The sequence below is a fragment of the Zophobas morio genome, unplaced genomic scaffold (genome assembly GCF_036711695.1).
Source record: "Zophobas morio isolate AGI-343-1 ecotype UQ-CSIRO unplaced genomic scaffold, CSIRO_AGI_Zmor_V1 ptg000004l, whole genome shotgun sequence".
In the NCBI taxonomy this organism is placed as follows: Eukaryota; Metazoa; Arthropoda; class Insecta; order Coleoptera; family Tenebrionidae; genus Zophobas; species Zophobas morio.
The window spans coordinates 13621243-13635576 of NW_026972109.1; the positions used below are offsets into that span (position 1 = coordinate 13621243).

Below are 14334 nucleotides of genomic sequence, written 5' to 3' on the forward strand. Positions count from 1 at the left end.
ATTTTCTTTTACAGAAATATACGCTTTGCGGTTAGGCTCCGCCCTCCCGGTCTCACAACGAATAAAAAATTCATCACAATTGAGACAGGGGCGGGTGGGTGGGGCATAATTTTCGGTTGCCTTTTCCTAATAGATCTCTATAATTTTCTTTCAACAACACGATACTCAAAACATATTTTATTTGATATTTTTTGGAGAGAAATATAAAGTTTGCAATTAAGCTCCGCCCCCGTCTCACGACGAATAAAAAAAATTAATCACAGTTTTTAAATGGGGCGGTATCCATTGACTTTTTTTTCGTAATATACTTAGTCTTCTTTCAGCAATAAAGTACTTAAAATGATAAATGGTAAACTTGAGGTTAGAATTATGTTTTAAGTATCGTGTTATTGCTAGAAAACTCTATACATAAAGAAAAGGCAGCCAATGATTAAGCACCACTTCGACTTTACAATTTTGACGATTCTATAATTTCTCAATTTTATAATGTTTGTGTTTTCCAATTTTTCAAGCCAATTCGTTTTTTCTTCTTTCCAATTTCCCGATTCATTGTTTTCGATTTTTAGTTTTTTAGTGTTTCCATTTTTCGTTTCTTCGATTTGCAATTTTTGGCTCTTTCAGTTTTTCAATTTTTCCAATTTTTCAACTTTTCAAGTCAAAAAAATGGAAAAATTGTAAAATTCTACAACTGAAAAACCAAAAATTAAAATACGCAAAAGTATAAAATGAAAACTACGAAAAATCTAAAAAACGAAATATTGTAAAATCGATCTGTTTTGGAGCATAATTTTTTGGAGAAATATAAATTTTGCAATTAGGCTCCGCCCCCGTCTCATAACGAATAAAAAAGTAATCACACTTTAGATGAGGCGGGTGGGTGGGGCTTATCCATTGACTTTCTTTTTGTAATATATGTAGTCTGCTTTCAGTAATAAAATACTTAAAATGACAAACGATAAACTTGAGGTTAGAATTATGTTTTAAGTATAGTGTTATTGGTAGAAAACTCTATACATTAAGAAAATGCAGCCAATGATTAAGCCCCACCCACCCACCCCTAACTCATATGTGATGAACTTCTCATTTGTTGTCAGTTGGAAGGGCGGAGCTTAATTATAAAATCCACATTTCTCCACAAAAATTTACCATTGTAAACATGTTTTAAGTTTCTTGTTGCGAAAATATGACTATAAGTATATTAAGAAAAAAAAGAAGACAAAACTTAAGCCCCACCCACCCGCCCTATCTTAATTGTGATATTTTTTTTTATTCGTCTTCAGCCGGGAGGCGGAGTTTAATTGCAAAATCCTTATTTTTCTACAAGAAATTACCACGTGGAAGATGTATTAAGTATCGTATTGTTGAAAGAAAACTAACTCAGGATTAAGCCCCACCCACCCGCCCCTATCTGCATCGCGATGAATTTCTCATTCGTTGTCAGATCGAGGGGTGGAGTTTAATTGCAAAATCTAATTTATCCACAAAAATTTACCATTTTAAACGTGTTTTAAGTTTCTTGCTGTGAAAAGAAGATTACGTATATTAAAAAAAAAAAAGAAGTCAAAACATAAAGCTCACCCACCCGCCCTATCTCAATTGTTATGATTTTTTTATTCGTCTTAGGTCAGGAGGCGGAGTTTAATTGCAAAATCCTTATTTTTTTACAAGAAATTACCATGTGAAACATGTTCTTAAGTAATGTGTTCTTCAAAGAAAACTCTGGATGTATTTAGGGTAAAAACTCAACACGGATTCATATACCACCAGTACAGAAGTGTCTTATTTTATAAAATAAAAACAAAAAAACAAATTAATAAATTTTGGAGATGACGTCATCCCATTGGTACATTAATCAAAAAACTGTACAACTTTCGTCTTTAACTTGTTTTCTATCCCTAATTATAAATAAGCTAGTAAGCCATACCGTATATACAGCGTGTGTCTAAAAGTTTTTTAATTTAGATTTCATTTACACAAAATGTATGAAAGACCTTTATGCGCGCATTTAATGTTAAATTGAACATAATAATTAGGATTTTATACATGAAAAACCGTATCATCTTGTCGTCGAGAATCGTTATATCTTGTGGTAAAATCTTATCTTTAGCATTCATTCAACAAATAATTGTTAAAATTGAGGATTGGGATTCCTCAGGGTTCAGTACTGTAACCTCGAATTTTCTAGTCTTTTGTAAACGATGTACCATTTTAAAAATGAACACTGCTCACCTGTTGCATATACGTATTGTGCTGTTGCTGCTGCATGTGCTGCATATGGACTTGGCCCATTGAAGGCTGCATCATGCTTTGGTGCTGTTGCTGCTGCTGCTGTTGCTGGGCCTGGTTCATATTCGTCATCATGGGTTTTTTACCTATGGGGGGCTGTTGTGTGGGGGGCGTCGCCCCTGCCGACGACATGGGGGGTGACGGAATGGTTCCTTGGGGGGTGTAGCCGCCGTATTGCGGGCCACCGGCACTATAGTTGCCGTAGTTTCCATACATGCCTTCGTTCTCGCCGGCACCTTTCGATACTAAACTAGCCCTGTAAGCTGCCAGCGCTTTCAGGTATTCTTTTTTGGCCGCCTCGGTTTTTTTCTTGTATACCTTGTCACAAAAGATTGGTTATAAAGAGACATAAGAGGTATCTGTCACTGCCGGTGCGTGAAGGAGGAGTTTACAATCGAGACACCTAACCTATTTCTCGCACGTGCGAGTCTTGTTTGTGGATGTCAATGTCAAAAACCGTTGCTAACGCAACGGGTGCACGCGATGCTATTTATAGGACGTAATCGTCGGAGCAATCGTTAAATAATTCAAGTACTTTTATAAGCCATTAAATACTACTAAATACTTACAGGCAATGAATGAAATATTAATAATAATTGTCGTTTTATAAATAATAATAGCCACTATTTATGAAACAACAATAAACGTAATGATAACGTGCTGAGACCAGTAACAGCTTTTAGATTTAATTTTATGGAATGATGTATTTTATTTATTATTCATCATTCGGATAATTTAGTCATAAAATTTAAATTCAGTTAATAACACGTAAGTATGCACTTAACCTCCAGTCATCGCTATGATTAATTCAAGATTTATATTTCGACCATAAAAGATTTTATGTATATACATGCGACTTAAGAGGGCTGTTTCAATCATAATTTGTGGCTAACCCATGCCCCGGCATCATTAAACCGTATTTTTTATCAACTCTTAATTAAACGCAATCACGCTGATTGGCTATAAAACGTAATAGAATTCCCCCGAAACAAACGTAGGGTTACTAAAATTTAGAAAACACTCCATCAATCTTAACTAATTAACACTTCAGGTCGGTTAAACACAGTTCACACTTTTTACAGGCGTGGGCTGTTGTGTAACGACACCTTGTCTTTCAAAGCATTACTGCCTGGTATTTTCAAAAATGACCAATGTGCTGCAATTTCCGAATTCTATGTCTTTAATTATTATCGTAGCTAAAATATTAAAAGTGTAATAATAGATTGTGTAATTTTTTGTCTAGCTTCAGATAATAAAAAATGACGTCACAAACGAAACTGCTTCAAACTGTTTCGCATCGGCCTGCGTTGTGGTGGAGATGGATCACATCTGCCCTCAGTGCAGCTGTGTCACTATTTCGAAAACAGCACACTTTAGTGATGTCAGTTTTGATGAAATTAACACTGAAAATTTCGACAACACTCGCCTTAGTTACTCTATAAACTATTTAGAAAAAGAAGTTTGAGAAAAAATGTCACCACAATGGTACCAGGCAGTTATAAATAGACGGGTACCGGTAGCAAATAATTTCTTGTTTTTGTTAGAAAGTCAGTCACTTGCACCACAAAAATATTTCAAATCTGTAGTGTCGGTTTATAAAATTGTAAGTATAACCGACACATTTCCTACTAGTTTATTGGCTATTTTTAATTCCAGCGTAACAAATAACTCTGTAATAAACAAGTGCAATAAAACATTAATCATCTACTGTTATAATTAATAGCTCGATGGTAACTAATAACACTACAAACCGTGTTTGAACAAATAACAAAAATATTTGTTCCTTGTTGGCATTGTAGTCCGAATTCTGGGCCACGTCGTTACCGACTGACTAATGTCGGCAATTCATCCCGCGAACATTGCTCTTAATTACGCCATCTCCTTAATTCACTCAAACAGCAGTTCGTACAAACAGAAAAATTAAACTTACATTCTTGTGTTCCGAATCTAAAGCGTCCCACATGGAAGCGACGATTTTCGAGACTTCGCCAAAACTGGCATTGGGATTTTGTCCCTTGATGGCTGCTTGCGTATCACGGAAGAACAAGGCGTACGCCGAAACGGGTCTGCAATAAAAATAAAAGTAAAGATAAAATCCGAAAAGTAGCAATGAAAATTAATCATATATGGATAGTTCCGAATCGGGCCGAGCCACTACATAGTAAGTAAAATTGCAACAATAAATCTGCTGTTACAACTTGCGCGCACGGTGAATGTTAGCTTTATGGGCCATATAACGTCTTCCTTTCTGTTATGCAGCTGGGTAAATGGCATTCTCAACATTTTAATACGATTTAATAGCAGCCGCGAAAATCGATAAGGTCTTCCTTCACATGCGGAACCCCGTGATGGGGCGGAAGAGGGGTGTGGGGAGTATTGATACCAATATACTATGTTACAAGTATGAACGTCACGGCCAGGAGTCGCAGCGTGTATACTTTTTCTCTTCATTTATTTTTCACACTGCGTACATAAAATAAATGGCGCTTTTTCAATGGAGATCGATGAACAGTTTGTTGTTCAAAAATATTCCTCGTACTGTAATAAAATTTTATAGTCTGATAGTGGCATTTAAGCCAATAATGCTCGACAAACTCTCTGGTTAAGATCCTCGTCAATCGGTGACAGATGACGCGTGCTGCGTCGAAATTTTCGTAAAAGGGGTTGTATTTAGGAAGAGTTCGTTAGAGATTAAAAGTTTGATTAAATTAGCGACACCATGAACAAACGTGGATTGTTGATTTATTGGACAGTGTTTATGTGGACATCGTTAAAAGGAGGATCCAAATCAAACTATAAAACTTTAATGCGGTTACAAACTGTACAACAAATCGATCAAGGAAAATACAAAGCGTACACTTCGAAACTTAAGTTTAAAGAGAACGAAAAAGTAAAAAAAAATTGGTCGAAGGTTATTTCGACAGAACTTCCCTCCTACCTGAAGTAAAGCCCAATAAATTCCGCTTCTTTGAAAAATTATAAAAAATTTTGCGATTTTTGTTTTCTGATAACATCTATAATGTAACAACCAGGAACGTAAATAACACTCCCGCAGATTTTTTGGTTTGAATTTTTCAATTTTTCATTTTTTTGTTTCTTCAGATTTTCAATTTTCCAACTTTTGACTTTTTCCATTTTTAGATTTTGCAATTTTTCGATTTTTTGTTTTTCAATTTTTCATTTTTCTTGTTTTTAAAGTTTGCAATTTTGTAATTCTTTAATCTTTCATTTATTCAAATTTTCGATTTACAATTTTTCGTTTCGGTTTTTTCTTTTCTTTATTTTTACACTTTCCGATTTTTAAATGCTCAAACTGTATAATTTTTTGTTTTTTCAATTTCAGTTTTTTTTTTATTTTTCACCTTTTCAATTTTTTATTTTTTTATTTCATTAGTTTTACGTTATGCGTCTCTTCGGGCTTTCATTTTTAAATTTTTCAGTTTCCCGATTTTCAACTTTTGGATGTTTCAGTTTTCAGATTTTGCAATTTTTCGATTTGCAATTTCACGAGTTTTAATTTTTAATTTTGCCATTTTTCAATTTTTTTATTTCCAATTTTTCATTTAGGTTTTTTGCTTTCTTTATTGTTTCAATTTTTAGATTTTTCAAAGTTCTGATTTTCTAACTTTTCTTTTTCTCAATGTGAATTTTTTTAATTTTTGTATTTTTCAGCTTTTTGATTTTTCAATTTTTAGACTTAAGTTTTCGTTTTTCCGTTTTTAGATTTTTTAGTTTCTTCGATTTTTCAATTGTTCGTTTCTTCAATTTTCGATTTGCAATATTTCTAGTTTTCACTAAACATGTATCTAATAAAAATAATACTTACAATTTTAAAGATTTTCCCCTTTTTAGAATGTTAGAATTTTTCCATCTTTAATGTTACAGTTTTCCGACTTTACAATTTTGGCGATTCTATAATACCTCGATTTTACAATTTTTTGATTTTCCGATCTGTTAATCCAATTCGTTTTATTTTCCAATTTTTGGTTCTTTCGGTTTTTCAATTTTTCCGATTTTTCAACTTTTTGAATCAAATTTGTACAACTGAAAAACCAAAAATTAAAAGACGCAAAAATATATAATGAAAACTACGAAAAATCTAAAAAACGAAATATTAAAATTTAAACAAATTGGATAATTGAGAAATCCAAAAATTGCACAACTAAAAAATTTAAAAATTGGAAAATCATGTTTGATATTATATATAGTATGCCAAAATTGATATATATGCATTTCCAAAACAGTTATATGAGAATCTCATAATTCGACAAGTTATTTATAATTCAGAACTTCTGGTCCACAATCGCGGGCGAGCGGTGCGTAAAAAACAACACTGCAGAGAGCGGAGTTGCCAGATCTACTGATTTACGCAGGAAAGTAACGTTTTATTTTTGTTTGTTTTTTCTCTTCATTCCCTATATATTTTTTTTCAAAACAATACGATAATACTTCAAACACGTTTCACTTCGTACTTTTTTGTACAGCCTTTGCGGTTACGCTCCGCCCTCCCGGTCTCCCAACCAATAAAAAAATCATCACAATTGCGATCGGGGCGGGTGAGTGGGGCATAATTTTCAGTTGCCTTTTCTTATTAGATGTCTATAATCTTATTTCAACAACATGATACTTAAAACATCTTTCACTTGCTATTTTTTTTGGAGAGAAATATAAAGCTCCGCCCCCGTCTCACGACAAATAAAAAAAATTAATCACAGTTTAAATGGAGCGGGTAGGTGGGGCTTATCCATTGACTTTCTTTTCGTAATATACGTAGTCTTCTTTCTGCAATAAAATACTTAAAATTACAAATGGTAAATTTGAGGTTAGAATTATGTTTCAAGTATCGCGTTATTGATAGAAAACTCTATACGTCCAATGATTAAGCGCGGTCGAACGGCGCGTCAAAAACAACACTGCAGAGAGCGGAGTTGCCAAATCTACCGATTTACGCAGGAAAGTAGTTTTATTTTTGTTTTTTTTTTCAAAACAATGCGATAATACGTCAAACACGTTTCACTCCGTACTTTCTTGTACAGAAATATGGACTTTGCGGTTAGGCTCCGCCTTCTTGGTCTCACAACGAATAAAATTCATCATAACTGAGATTGGGGCGGGCGGGCGGGGCATAATTTTCGGTTGCTTTTTCTTAAAAGATATCTATAATTTTCTTTCAACTTCACGATACTTAAAACATCTTTCACTTGGTAAGTTTTTGGAGAGAAATATAAATTTTGCAATGAAGCTCCGCCCCCGTCTCACGACCAATAAAAAAATATTCACAGTTAAATGGGGCGGGTGGGTGGGGCTTAGCCACTGACTTTCTTTTCGTAATGTATGTAGTCTTCTTTCAGCAATAAAATACTTAAAACGACAAATGGTAAATTTGAGGTTAGAATTGTGTTTTAAGTATTGTTTTATTGACAGAATGCTATGGAAAGAAGATTACGTATATTAAGAAAAAAAAGTCAAAACATAAGCCCCACCCACATCTCAAATGTGATGATTTTTTTATTCGTCTTGAGCCAGGAGGCGGAGTTTAATTGTAAAATCTTTGTTTTTCCACAAGAAATTACCAAGTGAAACATGTTCTTAAGTAATGTGTTCTTCAAAAAAAAAACTACGCCAGAGATTAAGTCCTACTTATACACGCCCCAATTTTGGTTAACCATTTACCATGCTTACGATAACCTTAAAACATTTGCAAGATTTCAGAGCATTCGGTTTTGTAGTTTCAAAGTTAAATCGCAAAATGTTATACCATTTTGTTTTTTTTTTTCCAAAAAATCCGAATGTGTAGGGTGTAAACTCAACAGGGATTCATTCACCACAAATAAATGAAGGAGCATCTTATTTTATAAAAATAAAAAAAAAATACAATTTTTGGTTGACGTTTTACAATTTACATGATATTCTTAATATACAGTAGTCAGACGGAAACGGGAGACCTATTTCTTCGTACTCTAGAGGTCATGAAAGTTCGAGAAAACACAAGAGTAGGGAGTCGATTACAATACTTCCTTAGCTTACGCCCGTAAAGTAAAAATAAATAAACATTCACTGTACCACAATAAAATTATAAATCTACCTTCTACAGAAAATTGCAGGTTGTACTCGAGTCTATTTCTGGATGCAAAGCAATTATAAAACGTCCGAAGAGAAATTAAAAATCTGCGGCCCCATGTCGAGTTTGACGTCAGTTCCGGCGTAAGCGGATATAGGCCGTCATTATTAATACCGTCATCAGTCCTCCCTCCACATTTTATTAACGAGAGATTTCATTCGAAACTCTTCGAATCATCGAAATCTGAATAACCCTCCCCGCAATAATCTAAATGAATTCTGGATTTCGGTGGAGCCGGATTTTTAAAATCAACATTTTTCCGGGGGCCGACGCACAAATAAAGATAAACATTTCGTGGACTGGGGTGAAACTTTTTACGTTTTACTGCCGAAGCGTCCCGATTTTTATGGACTTGGACGGATTAAATTTCTTATTTGTTGCTACCTCAGCGAAAGTTTCAGCCGTTCTGCGTCTCCCCTCAGGGATAATCTCCCGAAAACTCTCAGGAATGTAGATAATTTGTTGTTGTTCATAAAGATCGGCCGAAATTAAATTACGATTTGATCAAAAGACCCTTTTAGCGACAGAATTTCTTCTTAATTCTATTATTCTACGCTCGTTCCGTCCTGGATTTCGGGGGCTGTTTCTTGAGAACTACACCGTTTGAGATATATATTATTTTATAGGTCGTAAAACTTGGGGTTTTTAAAATGTAGCCGTTCTGTATGCGTCCGCTGAAACATCGCTTGGGTGTTTATATTAAATGAGGTTCCAGTATTTAAAATACGAATTTAGTTCGGCATTAATTGCTGAAAATTCCGCATCGAATAAAGTGGAATTTCATCGAACTTAAGTTGCAGTTACTGTCAAAAGTGACCCCGCGGCACTTTATTACTATTACCACTATATTCCCGCGACTTAATTGAACTTAAGCAAAACGGCGCCATTAAAACGACGATTCAATTTCGAACCTTGCGGTTACGAGGCGCTTATCTCTTAAGTGGCTGAAAACGCTGAAATTTGCAAAGCTCTCGTGTTTTTTCGTTTTATTATTTCCGCCGAAATCCGACAGACTATTAACGTTAACAAACGCTACACAACAGCTACTTGTTGATTAATAATGAACCCGTGCGAAATTGGCTGTGGTTTCATTAATCGAACATGATCATTAAACAAATAAATGATGAATATCAATTAGACATAGATAACAAATGGCCACGGCACCGCACTGCTAACGCTTGCCGGACGAATAAATGGCTCGGTTAAACGTTAGATACACAAATACGACTATAACTCACTTTTGGGGCTCGTTAGGGTCCCGCTTCTTTTTCTTCTTCTGGACTTTGGGCTTTTTCTGCGTTTTCGTTAACGCTTGGTCCGCGGGTTCGGGCGACGGCCTCTTCATCGCCGTCATCTGAAAAGAAAAACACTGATCAATTTTTTCGAACTCACTGAAATTGATTAAAATAAAATTAGCTTGCAAGACAACCAACTTTCTCGTTGCTCACTTTTTCCGTCGCATCATTGTCGGCGTAAAATGCCGTTCGACTCTGGTAGAATTCTTTTAAATTTGACAAGGTGTTGTAAAACAATATGCTTCTGTTTCTGTCTTCGGTCGACATACTGTATTTACGCAGTATACGTCTTCGTCCCCAAAATGCTAAGAAGTACGGGTATTCTTTACAGTGCGTCTTACTTATTTAATTGGTACAGTTTTACAACAAGTTGCCAAAATTAAAAGAATTTTACTATAGATAATAATTACAACTTTTACTGTACCTATAGCTTACAACTTAGGGGCATCGGTTAGTTGCGCGCCGCGGTCAAAAAAATCTGTAGGCAGCTAGTCCTAATTTCTCAGGACAGTTGCACGCAAACTAGCTGAGAGGCAAGGGTCAGTTGTTTGCTACTCTACGATCAAGAAGATTTGCATATAATTCAACAATAGTCGGCAAAATTTTGAGAACACGTCATCAATTTTTTAGGAGGAGATAAATGGACAAATTTAATTAACGATTTATCATGCTTAGGTTAACCTTAAAACGTCTACAAGATTTCAGACAGAGTATTCGGTTTTGCAGTTTCAAAGTTAAGTTGCAAAATGTTGGTATACAATTTTAGTTTTTTTTTTGTCAAACATCTGGATGTCAAAGGTAAAAAACTCAACACGGATTCATAAAACACAAGTGTAGATGTGTTATTTTATAAAATTTAAACAATATCTCCTATTGTAAATTTTGGAGAAGACGTCATCCCATTTTTGGTGGCGCTGATTAGACAAATTAGATTAGTCAAAACTTATTTCGAGCGAACTTTCCTCGCCCCTGAAGTACAATCTAACAAATCAGACTTCTTTGAAAAATTATAAAATTTGAGTTTGTGATATTTAATTTTTTTTGTGATAACCTTTGTATCTTAGTCTTAGATGATACTGCCACAAACTGCTTGTTTCTATATACGCGAAATATCGTTTATATGTAACCTGATGTAAATTTGGCAAAATAGTTTTGTAATGTAATTCTGATTAAAAGTCAAGGCGGATTCATAAACCACAAGTGCAGGAGTATATTATTTCATAAACGTTCCAAAAATTTTAATCCGTTTATAGTTTCAACTAACCAAATAACGATTAAAGAATAAATAACTCCACAAACTCTACCTTCTTATTACACGAAGTCTGGATAAATTAGCAGATAAAGAATGTATTTGTTGTTACAAAATATAGCTGAATTTTTGCCTCAAGAGCTATTACTTTTTCGGTGATATCAAAGCCTCATTTACGATAAAAATGATACTTATGTAATTTTCGACTATAGAAACTCAATTGTGATCAACAAAATTATAATGTATGCTTTATATAAAAATTCTTTTGCAACTTTGTCTCTTCGCAGGAAATTAATTGTCGTTACTGCCGTTTTTACTTCCCGAGCGTAATCGAGTACATCGGACGAATGCCGCTTTTATATTTTCTCGACGTTTCATGACCCCCGAGAGTACGAAAAAAGTAGTCTCCCGTTTCCGTCCGTCCGTCTGTCTGTCTGGTGTCTGTATCCATTTTTATTAGATATATAGGTAATCTCCGAAATTGCTGGACTGATTGTTGTCAAATTTTGTACGTATATTAGAAATATCATGTAGATGGTTAAATACTAACTAAAATTTTGCTAATCATCCCCACCAATAATTTGATGACGTCATTTCAAAGAATTCTAGGTTTATTTAATTTAATTGTTATACATCAATATAGACTTGTGTGGTGTACGAATCCGCTTTGAGTTTTTCCCTAGTCGTCTAAATTTTTGCAAAAACATAATACACGGTATAATAACACTCTCTCGCATTAACTGCCCATTCACAATGGACATAAGGCATAACAAGTACATAAAGCTTACATAAATACATAAAGTTGAAACGATGGAAAACGTGTACCCCTGTTCACAGTGGACGAACGTAATTCTTATGCTTATGAACGTTTTATGTAATCCTTGTGTGCGTACACAAAGTTGAAACAAGTTCAACTTTGTGCACGAATTATGTCAAAATTATGTTAAAATCTAGGGACTTTTGAATGCTGCTATTGAATTCCCTTTGACATTTGGCACTTGGTACTTCACACCTTTGATTATATTATATAAATTATAATCAAAGCCTCACACTGCTAGTCTGTTCTGTACTGCGAGTTGTCAAGTTCGAATATCGTATGAAATTGTAGGTTAGATATTTTGATTGACTCAGTTTGAGGTTAGCCGTTTCTATGTTTAGCCAGGAGTTATTCCGTTCTGCGTTTGCGCAGTTTAACAATTCTTACAGAGTTCACTGTGTCCACTGTGAACGTAGATAAGCATAAGCCAGACACAAACCAAAAACGTAAATTATGTTATGCGCTCGTTCTTATGTCTTATGTTCATTGTGAATGGGCAGTAAGAATTATCTATGTTTATGACGTCATAATAAATTTTTTATTGAGGAAATTACCCTACTTTCTGGAAAGTTGAGAATGCACTCTCCTTTATTTAAAAATGTAAAACCTTCTCGGGGGCGCCAAATGTCTTTTCTTTTTAATGTGAAACCTTCTCGGAGGTACAACTGTTTTTTCTTTTAATGTAAAACCTTCAAACCTTCTCAGGGGCCCCAAATGTATTTTTTTTTAATGTGAAACCTTCTGGGGGGTCCCAATTGTCATTTTTAAATGTAAAACCTTCTCGGGGACGCGAAATGTTTTCTTTTTTAGAATGTGAAACCTTCTCGGGGGCCTCAAATGTCTTTTTTTTTAATCTGAAACCTTGTCGGGGGTTCCAACTGTATTTTTTTAAATGTGAAACCTTCTCGGGAGCCCCAACTGTCTTTTTTAAAAATGTAAAACCTTCTCGGGGGCGTCAAACCTCTTTTTTTTAAGAATGTGAAACCTTCTCGGGGGTCCCAATTGTCTTTTCTAAAAATGTAAAACCTTCTCGGGGGCGCCAAATGTCTTTTTTTTTAATGTGAAACCTTCTCGGAAGTCCCAACTGATTTTTCTTTTAATGTAAAACCTTCAAATCTTCTCGGGGGTCCTAATTGTCATTTTTAAATGTAAAACCTTCTCGGGGGCGTCAAATGTTTTTTTTTTAGAATGTGAAACTTTCTCGGGGGCCTCAAATGTCTTTTTTTTAATCTGAAACCTCGTCGGGGGTCCAACTGTATTTTTTTAAATGTGAAACCTTCTCGGGAGCCCCAACTGTCTTTTTTAAAAATGTAAAACCTTCTCGGGGGCGTCAAACCCCTTTTTTTAAGAATGTGAAACCTTCTCGGGGGTCCCAATTGTCTTTTTTAAAAATGTAAAACCTTCTCGGGGGCGCCAAATGGCTTTTTTTTTAATGTGAAACCTTCTCTTTTTCTTTTAATGTAAAACCTTCAAACCTTCTCGGGGGCCCCAAATGAATTTTTTTTTGTGAAACCTTCTCGGGGGTCCCAATTGTCATTTTTAAATGTAAAACCTTCGCGGGGGCGCCAAATGTTTTTTTTTTTTTAGAATGTGAAACCTTCTCGGGGGCCTCAAATGTCTTTTTTTTAATCTGAAACCTTGTCGGGGGTTCCAACTGTATGTTTTTAAATGTGAAACCTTCTCGAAAGCCCCAACTGTCTTTTTTAAAAATGTAAAACTTTCTCGGGGGCCTCAAACCTCTTTTTTTAAGAATGTGAAACCTTCTCGGGGTTCCCAATTGTCTTTTTTAAAAATGTAAAACCTTCTCGGAGGCGCCAAATGTCTTTTCTTTTTAATGTGAAACCTTCTCGGAGGTCCCAACTGTTTTTTCTTTTAATGTAAAACCTTCAAACTTTCTCGGGGGCTCCAAATGTATTTTTTTTTTTAATGTGAAACCTTCTCGGGGGTCAAATTGTCATTTTTAAATGTAAAACCTTCTCGGGGGCGCCAAATGGTTGTTTTTAGAATGTGAAACCTTCGGGGGGGCCCCAAATGTCTTTTTTTTAATCTTCTCGGAGGTTCCAACTGTCTTTTTTAAAAATGTAAAACCTTCTCGGGGGCGTCAAATGTCTTTTTTAAGAATATGAAATCTTCTCGGGGGCCCCAAATGTCTACTTTTTAAGAATGTGAAACCTTCTCGGGGGCCTCAATTTTTTATGTTTGTTTTTATTATTTATTGTATTTTCAAGAAAAAATACTTCTTAATAAAGTTTGTATTCTAGAGATTAAGTTATAATTTTTAAACTTTTTACAGTTTCCTAGGAAAGTACAATACAGTAACATATTGTTACGATTTACGGGTATTTAAATCAGCGTGAATGAAACTCCACAATTCATTTCTCAGTAATACTATTTTACACAACTATACAGCGATTATGTATAGAATAATTCCGACTCGACTGGAATGGATTTGACTAGAGTTGAATTCTCTCGTTGACTGGACTCGACTGCTCGTTTCCGACGGTGGTCCCTCTTTAAACCATGATACGTTCTTCTAGAGAGTTCGCGAACGCCGCCTTCGAGGTTG

General features: G+C 34.9%; 1 protein-coding gene across 2 annotated transcripts in view; it reads right to left on the minus strand.

The window, feature by feature from the left end:
• The window catches only part of LOC135142081 (TOX high mobility group box family member 4-like), a 207163-nt gene that overhangs the window by 3216 nt on the left and 189613 nt on the right, over positions 1 to 14334 (minus strand). For both annotated transcript variants that reach the window (XM_064073752.1, XM_064073744.1), the window contains 3 exons: positions 9646 to 9761; positions 4217 to 4352; positions 2230 to 2604 (listed from right to left, as the gene is read on the minus strand). In XM_064073752.1, the coding sequence (XP_063929822.1) occupies positions 2230 to 2604; positions 4217 to 4352; positions 9646 to 9761 (627 nt within the window). The remainder of the gene's footprint in view (positions 1 to 2229; positions 2605 to 4216; positions 4353 to 9645; positions 9762 to 14334) is intronic.